Source organism: Psittacula echo, assembly GCF_963264785.1.
Source record: "Psittacula echo genome assembly, chromosome: 5".
Lineage (NCBI taxonomy): Eukaryota > Metazoa > Chordata > Aves > Psittaciformes > Psittacidae > Psittacula > Psittacula echo.
Window position 1 is genome coordinate 89,183,809 of NC_137739.1, and position 9,194 is coordinate 89,193,002.

The 9,194-nt window shown below is 48.3% G+C and overlaps 1 protein-coding gene across 1 annotated transcript; it reads right to left on the bottom strand.

The window, feature by feature from the left end:
* Positions 1–3,184: 3,184 nt before the first annotated feature.
* On the bottom strand, positions 3,185–9,126 carry TMEM80 (transmembrane protein 80; the record flags this gene model as incomplete). The annotated part of the gene is made up of 4 exons (XM_080618388.1): positions 3,185–3,436; positions 4,475–4,567; positions 4,681–4,784; positions 9,119–9,126. The coding sequence occupies 4 exons, from the start codon at positions 9,124–9,126 to the stop codon at positions 3,231–3,233; spliced, it is 411 nt and encodes a 136-aa protein (XP_080474514.1). The 3' UTR covers positions 3,185–3,230.
* Between the last annotated feature and the right edge of the window lie 68 nt (positions 9,127–9,194).

Genomic DNA, 9,194 nt, shown 5'->3' on the forward strand with positions numbered 1-9,194 from the left:
ACACCACCCAAACCCAGCTCCTCAAAAGAGGTGTTCCTCGCAGTTTTTCATGCACTTTTCATCCAACTGGCTCGTCCTGTTCCAGGAGGGTTGGGCCTCCTCATGAAAAGCTCCTGCAAGCTTCTGTCTGGCAAATGTCATCAATGGCTTCGCTGTGTAATGTCTCCTAAACCTTATCCGAACGGTGGGAATGGTCTGGAAAGGTCAGAGAAACCCTCTGAGGCCAGAGCCTGATTCACTTGGAATGTTTTACCAGCTCGGCATGGAGAGGAGCTGTTGTGGAGTCAGGGTCAGCAGCACAAGTGGCAATTCCCAGTCAAAGCCTGGATACAACTGAAATGAAGGAGCTGCTGGAGCTTCCTCAGCCCACATTCATCATGGAGTGAAGGGCTGTCAGCGGCAGAACTACCCCAGTATCTGCTCATCTAATCAGAACACGGACAATTTAAGATAGAATTCCATTCAAATACTGCAGCAGAGCTGAGCTGCCCTATTGAGGGTGCGAGGCCAGGTTGGTGCCAGGAACCCCCAGTAGGCACTGACAGCATCCAGAACCCCATAAGCAGTGTGAAAGCCACCAGGCCCTGCTCTGAATGAGCTCAGAAATGGGTGTTTATTACCATATGTGTCTGTTTACCCCACTGCTGACTGTCAGCATGTTGTCACTCTGTGCTGCTGCTTGGTTTTCATCTACGGGATGGTTAGGGAGCAAAGAGTTCACCATCTTTTATATCATATATATCCCTGTATCTCCATAGAGAACCATAGAGTCATGGACTGGTTTGTGTTGGAAGGGACCTTAAAGCTCATCCAATTCCAACCCCTGCCATGGGCAGGGACACCTCCCACTAGACTCCATGGCAGAGCTGCTCCAGCCCTTGCAGCATCTCCATGGCCTCCTCTGGCCTCGCTCCAACAGCTCCACGTCCCTCTTGTGCTGCTGCCCCAGAGCTGGATGAGGACTGCAGGGGGGATCTAGTTTTATGGCACAGCACCACAATGGATGTAGGGCCATAACTGAGGGGGTGGTGATCTGTGGTGGGGTCAAACACCTCATGGTAGGAACACCTCCCACTACCTTTACTCTAATGTCTCCTAAACCTACACCCTGGTTCTCTGCTACCTCCAGTTGTGCTGATGGTTTGTATTGATTTTGTTGTAGTGAGCACCATGAGGAGGAAGGAGGCTGCAACTTGAGGTTAACACGTGTGACCCCATCTGCTGCACCACCTCCAGCCAGGTAAAGACGATTTCCTCTTTGCAGTGTTTCCTTTAAAGCTGTCAGATGTTCTATTGCAGAGCTTTGTGGAGGGCAGGTGTAAATACCAGATGTTTGTGCTTCTGTTTGTCTTGCACACAGAGAGGGGTTGGCTTGGGTTGGGTTTGTCACTGATGGGGTACAGAGAGCTCGGTGTGTCTGGCACACCTCGGAACAAGTGTGATGGGTACATTCCATCATGCCAGGTGAACCTGGAAGGACAAGCGGGTGGGTGTTTGAGTCATGCAGAAGCATTCAGTTGTTCAGCGTCCGTGCTGCTCCTTGCACCCAGTTCTGCTGCTTTTCTGTTATCTTCGTGGGTGCAGTCATGCTCCTGCGGGTTGGTTGGGCCATTGACTGAGTTTTATGGTTCGGCCATGGGGGATTCCTGTCAATGTGTGTGTGTTGATTTTGAGGGCTCGGTGGTGTAACAGGTACAGAGCTGCTGTAATGTCTTCTATAGAGCCAGGCTGAGAGAGCTGGGCTGGGTCAGCCTGGAGAAGAGAAGGCTCCTTAAGGGGAGACCTGAGAGCAGCTCCAGTGCCTAAAGGGGCTGCAGGAAACCTGGAGAGGGGCTTGGGACAAGGGCCTGCAGGGACAGGCCAAGGGGAATGGCTTTAACCTGCCAGAGGGGAGATTGGGATGAGCTCTGTGTCCCTCCCACACAAACCAGTCTGGGATTCTACGATGTGGACAGAGATAGTGTAATGTGGATGGAGCTGGGGTTTCCTGGCCTTTGAAGTGGCTCCCCTGGGTATAAATGATGAGACTGGGCCCCTGCACAGTAGCTTCTTACATCTTTTACTCCCTTCTACCACCACCAGAAGCCAGCAGCGTGGCTGGGGCTGTACAGGGCCTGCACTGCTGGCTTTTCAGCCCCTGGGTACTGCAAACAAGGGCAGACCTCAGGCATGCTTCCCAGAGCAGGAGAATGGCCTACATGGAGCTGTGGCAGGATCAGAGGGGTCTTGTAAACACCCTGGGCTCACCTGAGCCTCCTTGGTGTGGTTTAGTTGTAGCCTAGGATGTCACCAAGATGCTCTGCACTTCAAACACTTCTTAGATCCAAACCTTTGTTTATTTGAACAAGTAAATACAACTATAAGAACTTCCAAGTATAAAACCTGCTTGTACAAAAACCCCCCAAAGCCCCCAAACTTCCCATTAACACATGGGTTTGATACAGTAAAACTCTGAGCTTCAACACAGCTCATAACTTAAAACACAAGACTTAAATGTAGTCATTTTTGCAGTATAAACACCTGTAACATCAAATAGAAATACTCCTGTTGGAACTTTGAAGTAGGACAGAAGAGCAAGTGAATGTTTAGGCTCACCTTAAAGCCATCCTAGTTAAACTAACATACCCTCATGCTACAGAGGCCTTTGGTGTCTCCAGCTGCCCAAACCCTGCAGCTCAGCTCTCTGGCTGTACACAAAACTCAATTCAGCTCATTGCCACAGGGACAAATCAGATTCTGCCCTAGTAAAGTCAGGGTAATTACCACTGGGGTCTGAAAACTCAAATGAGAGCAGCAGAGAAACTGTGCCCTCAAACACGAACATGGTGGTACGGCAGAAATGAGCCCGCACTGTGTCGCCCTGATTTATTTCTGTGTCACTCTGGGTGCAGGTGCTGTGATCTGAGCATCTCAGCAGTGCTCAGATGATGCCCTGGCTGCTGTTGTGTGTTGGCAATGAATAGTGAGTGTGGATCCCTGAGGAATACCAGAGCATTAAGAGATCTTCCTGAATCACCTCTTGCCTTTGCCCATAAGCTGACAGTTCAGAGAGCGTAACACAGCTGCTGGACAGGATGTTTTACCTGTCACTCAGGTCTGCCCCTCAAAAACATGTACTTTAAACAGAGAAATTTACAGGATTTTTATATATAAAAGTATTAAATATATGAACTATAACCCCAACCTTTTATATTAGAAATATGTTGATAACACATTGAAGACCTGTAGGTTTATCTGATAAAAGCAACGATGGCCGAGACCTTGAGGACTGACTCCATCCCATAGAATACGAGCAGAACACTGTTCAGGATGACATCTGTTTTCAGCACATAGGTTTGCCACACTAGGAAATACACAGTCAGAAACACACTGCCCACTGTCATCACGAGACTGAGCCTCAACAAACTCTCTTCTTCTGTCAGGTTCCCCCTTACACCTTGAAGGAAAGGAAAAGCTGATGTGAGTCTTTGATAACTTCTGACAGTATCACAGCTCTAAGTCTAGAATGTTCCTGTTCAAAACCAGCTCTGGTTCTTACAGCTCAGCACACACTGAAATACTGGCCTGACCAGGCTCTGTCAGTGTCCATCAGAACAAGCCCAAGCACCAATGGACAATCCACTTCTTGCTGACCCAGGTTAATCTGAACAAAGAGCAGTCCGTGGATACTCAAGTCCTGGCTCCCACCTTTTCCTACCACAGATAATCAGTTCTGAAGCTGCAACCCATTTTGATCACTCAACTTCTTGGTCAATCATCAAACTTGCCCCCAGACCCCACAGCCTGCACTTAGTGTGACTGCAGCGCACACCTGAGAGCATCCAATCCTGATACTAAGATCTTATGCAAAGTCTCCTCTATTCCCTGCTACTCTTATTTCAAATTACTACCATTGTGGAGAAGCTGCTCTTCTCTCTTCCTTGCATCTTATTTCGAAGCAGTCTCAGTAGATTTTGCTGTTTATGTACATTAGGCTTGAAATTCACTTCTTTATTCATGCCCCAAATGCTCCAAGCAAATATGTGCAAAGCTTGAAGGCAGCAGGCTGAGATCACCCCATGGCAAGTCAGCTGAAGCCAGCACAGACCCACCTGGTCTCAGCAATATCAAGCACAGATTTGAATACTAACTTGTTTCCTTATTAAAAAAGGACTTTATGAAGTTTCAGCAAGATCTGGGAAGGGGTCAGGAAGCCCTTTGAAGCCTTGAGTACTGGTGTACATGAAGCTGCCCTTAGGTCTCCCCAGAGCCTTTTCTTCTTCAGGTTGAACAAGCCCAGCTCTCTCAGCCTGTCTTCATAAGAGAGGTGAAATCTATCGGTCAGTCAGACAAAGCCTAATGACATCGGTTAACAACAGCCTCCAAATATCTGTTATGCTGCTAAATTGGCATGTTTTGACACACATTGGATTCCAGAATGATCAGCGCTTAGAGCTTATATTGCATGAGAAGGCACAGTGATAACGTGACCTACCCAGGTACAACCGGAGCACTTCAGCAATGGCCATAATGACAAGCAGGGTAAGATCAACAGACAGAAAATCTTCTGGATAGCTGAAAGCTTGACCTGGAGAAGCAAGCAGCATAAATGAGGCAGGAAAACCCAGCGGGGACACTGAGAGAACCCAGCTCTGCCGCAGGCACCCAGCCTCCTCCTGTGTTACAACAGCAGCAACTTACTTTTATAAAGCAACATTGCGAGAGTTGCCAGGAAGTAAAAGATGAAATAAATGCCATTTACATAAAACAGAAGCTGTAGAGGAACAGCTGACATCTGCGAGCTGCTGTTAAGGATTTCTCATAGGGATGAGGTGGGATCTGGTTCATAAAATCACCATTTCCCAGTAACTACAAAATACTGTGGTTTTTTAAACTCAATGGATCAGCTGCAAAGGGTTTACTGGGTAGGATTCAGAGTACCTGAGGTTGCAAACACCAGGAGTTAGGATAGGAACTTGCTGTTTCAGGTTTGGCTCCAGTTCCTGTTCAAGAATGTGATTTGGTATGTGGTGGGGTGGTTCTTAGCCTCAGGGAATAAGGGAGGTGCATGTGTGCGTTTCCACAACAACTCCTCTCCCCCTCAGTCAGCTCGAAGCAGTTGGGCAGGCTCCCAACACACCAAATTCCAGGGTTTTTGCAAATAGGTGGCTCTGTGAAGCAGCCAGGCCCCATCACTTCCCACCCCATGCCCACAGGATGGGAAGTCTGAAAGCTGTGCTCTTTGTTACACCTCTGAGAAAGGCCACGAGCTCAACTTTGAGATGCAAATCCATCAGGAACAGACTTCCTTAATTCACTGCTGACAAAGCTATCTGTTGGATAGTGTAAGAGCATATTTAGCTTTAGTTATTTGTCTGTATGGATCCACTGCCAAAGCATTTGAGAGCTCCGCAAGCCTTAACACATTCCCAAAATGTCCCTGAAGGACAGGGGCTGTCTTCCAGACAGGGAGACATTAGTATCAGGCTCAGGATTGATTCTCCTATCCCAAGGTGACAGCCACCTAAAGGTACCCATCCTGCCTAATTTAGCTGCCTGAGATCCCTCTGGATCCAGCAGAGATGAGCCCTTTCCTAGCCACAAGCTCCTGCACAGGCTGGAATGAGCCATGTCCAGCGTTAACCCTGGTTTACTGGAGACACCACAATCTTGGATGTCTTCAGGAGCCCACTGACAGACACAGCCCCTGTATGGCAGGTCCGTATGTACTGAAGGAGTCTTTTGGTCTTAAGGCACAGCGGCATGTTCCTAATGCCATATAGGAGACAGTGTAGGACATCCTGGAGCTCATCTCCACATGGAGAAGTTGGAATGTGGCTCCAAGAATCCACTTATATGTATTTTTGATCACAAATGCCTTCCTTAGCCGTAAATAATGCAACTTAAGTTATATAGAAAGTTATCTATTCAGATTTCAGTATGTCCACGTCTTTCTATACTCAAAATATCCTCTCCTCTCCCCCCCACCCTTCTCAAATCCTTGGAGTATCTCCAAGCAGGGACTTCATCCCAGGCACCTTTTAGAGGCTCTGCCCAGCCTGTTCCTGCATGGAGCAGCCACCCACCTGCAGTGGCTGTATCCCAGTTCCCAGAGCAGCTCATGTCATTAAACCAGAACCAGGTTTTTGTGTTTTTCCAGTTGAAGGAAGGTGGAGCAGAAAAATTACTAGATGGGTTCTAAGCAGGGAAATCTCTGGAGCTGAGGGTGTCTCCTCTCAGGAGATACTTAGATCTTGGCAGGAGTAAAGGGAGAATTAACATGAGAGAAGAGGAAGTGCTCCTGAAAGCTGCTTTTCCTACCTCCTGTTGTCTGTGCCAGCTGCCTGTGGGGTTTGCTGCATGGGGTTTGTGTCCAGCAGTCCACAAATCCCATTTTCAGCCTTGCTTCCTAGGGAAATGAGAGTTATGGGATCATAAAACAGGGCTGTCAACCCTCTGTCAAGACTGAGTTGGGATAAAGGGGCAGGGTCTCAACTCAACCTCAGCTAATGCTGCAGAAAACAGTCTTAGGGGAAATGTTTTACCAGTTTTGCTTCATGTGGATGGAAAACCCAAGGAGTAACATGAATCCAGCAGGTTTATTGGGTGGGAAGATGGGAGCACATTTCAGCCTGGCTTCCTGAAGGTTCCCACATGTGAGGGGTGACAGGTACCAAAAGGATACAATTGATTCAGCTCTTCCTTTACGTGGAGAAGGGAAAAAGAAAAGAGAAGAAAATCAGTCCAATGATGCAACCAAAGTGCTGCAGAAACACTCAAACAACTGTTTCGAGAGGTCAGACAGGATTGTAGAAGCACTCTGTCAGGTCACTGATGATTCCTCATTTTCTCAGATCACAGAGTCCAAAAAGAACCTTTTCAAATCCCTTCATTCTAAACTAATTTGGGGGAAATCCCTGCTGTGAAAGTGACTTTGAGAGGAACCCATCTCTTTCCCAACATGAAGAAGAACCCAGATGTTACTCAGAACTCGTTTATCCTGTCCTTGCGCAGCAGATGACATTCATCCCCTCTAACCATGCAGGAAGGAGGGAGACACGGAAGGGAACCAGAAGGTACCATTTGGTTTTCAATGGTGAGAAAGTGTTTGTGTAGCACATCAGGCTCCCAGTTCCTCTAAATAACAGCCTTTCAAACTGGTTCTCTTCAAAAGCAAAGTGATTCTATGTAAAACCGTAATCTATTCGGATCACCTGCAGAATCCTACCTGTATTTCCTACAAGCGAACCCACACGTCTTGTTTTCCCTTCCTTCCTGCAAAAGCACAGGCAGAATTCCCTTGCAACGTGATGGCACTGACCTACTAAAGCAGCTCTTAAGTAACTCATTAACATTCTCGGCCTCTTTCAACCACAGGAGGAATTGAAAAGTTGGGATCTGTTTCACAGGGAGCAGAACTGTCCATGAGAGGCCACTGCATCCATCTACCCTGAGACACCCCATTGTCATCCAGTCAGTGGGACATATCTCACCCTCTCAATCCCACAGCTCCTCAAGGTTAATGTCGTCATCCCCTAATAGCTTTATGCCCAAATTAATCCCACTAATGTCAGGCACCTATTTAAGGGATTCAATTTGGGAACACAGGGGCGATAAGGGAGAATTTAAGGTGGTGATTCACACTGTCCATGCTCTGAAACACCTCCTGTCTGTATATCCTCTCTGTAAAGGGACAGACCCGTCCCCTTGTTAGCCAAAATGCTTGAGTTCTTTTTGCAGGATGAGAGGTAAAGGTTTCATAAATACATTTGCTGCAGTGACTAATGGTTAAAATGGGTTTGTATTTCTACCCTGGTAAAAACCCTCAGGCAAAAGTCACACCAAGATGATGCACTTCACAGAGACATCTCTGGTTTGAAGTTCAGACTGTGAAGTAGGATGGGAATTTGAAGTAGAACCAGAGAATCCCAGCCTGGTTTGGGTTGGAAGGGACCTTAAAGCTCTTCCAGCTCCAACCCCTGCCACAGGCAGGGACACCTTCCACTGGAGCAGCTTGCTCCAAGCCCCTGTGTCCAACCTGGCCTTGAACACTGCCAGGGATGGGGCAGCCACAGCTTCTCTGGGCACCCTGGGCCAGCGCCTCAGCACCCTCACAGGGAAGAGCTTCTGCCTAAGAGCTCATCTCAATCTAACCCAATCCAAATACCACAACTGCATCTGCAGACCTGTCGTTATCCCACAGGAAGCATCTGGATTTGAACATGTTCTGTATGAAGCTCTACCAGCACAGCCTCATCGCGCTGCCCCATAGCAGTGCTATAATCACAGCGGTAATTCCACCCTAAGGGTAACCCCATGTGAATTCCCTGTTTGCAGTTCCCCAAGTTTATTCTGAAGCTTATTTCTCCGCATCGTTTTCCACCAGCGGGCTCTGAGCACCGTCCTGCCGCTCGCCCAGGGAGGGCTTTCACAGCCACTATTACTTAGAACACGCTGCCTCCCCCCGAGCAACCCGGGGCATTTCAACCGGGTTGAACATGGGGAGCTCACAACACGCCTGTGAAAGGGATACTGCCCGTAAAGACTAATTAGAATAGATCATTTCAGGTATAACAACAGGCTGCTAATCCCGGCTCCCCCAGACGTCTCCCTGGGAGGATTAATGCAGTCTGCGTTGCTGCTGAGGGGGGTTTGAACTGAAAGGGAGCATTTGGCAAATGCTAACTGTTGAAGGCAAACGTTTCGAAACCAGGTTTTTTTCTACCTAGGGCTGAAATTTGCATCTTTGGGGATACCTTTGAGTTCTTTGAAAGAAGTGGAAATTCTTCATTTTGAATGAAATTTGAATCCCAGTGTTTCATAGTTAGAGTGGTTCTCAGGGCAGACCTTAGAGCAGCTCCAGTGCTTAAAGGGGATACAAGAAACCTGGAGAGGGGCTTGGGACAAGGGCCTGTAGGGACAGGCCAAGGGGAATGGCTTTAACCTGCCAGAGGGGAGACTGAGATGAGCTCTTAGGCAGAAGCTCTTCCCTGTGAGGGTGCTGAGGCGCTGGCCCAGGGTGCCCAGAGAAGCTGTGGCTGCCCCATCCCTGGCAGTGTTCAAGGCCAGGTTGGACACAGGGGCTTGGAGCAAGCTGCTCCAGTGGAAGGGGTCCCTGCCAGCAGCTGCCCGGATTTACCTCAACATATCGCTGCTGTCGCGATAAAACTATGGGGCTGGGCTCGGCACTAAGCCCTAGCTCGACCTAGGCACCC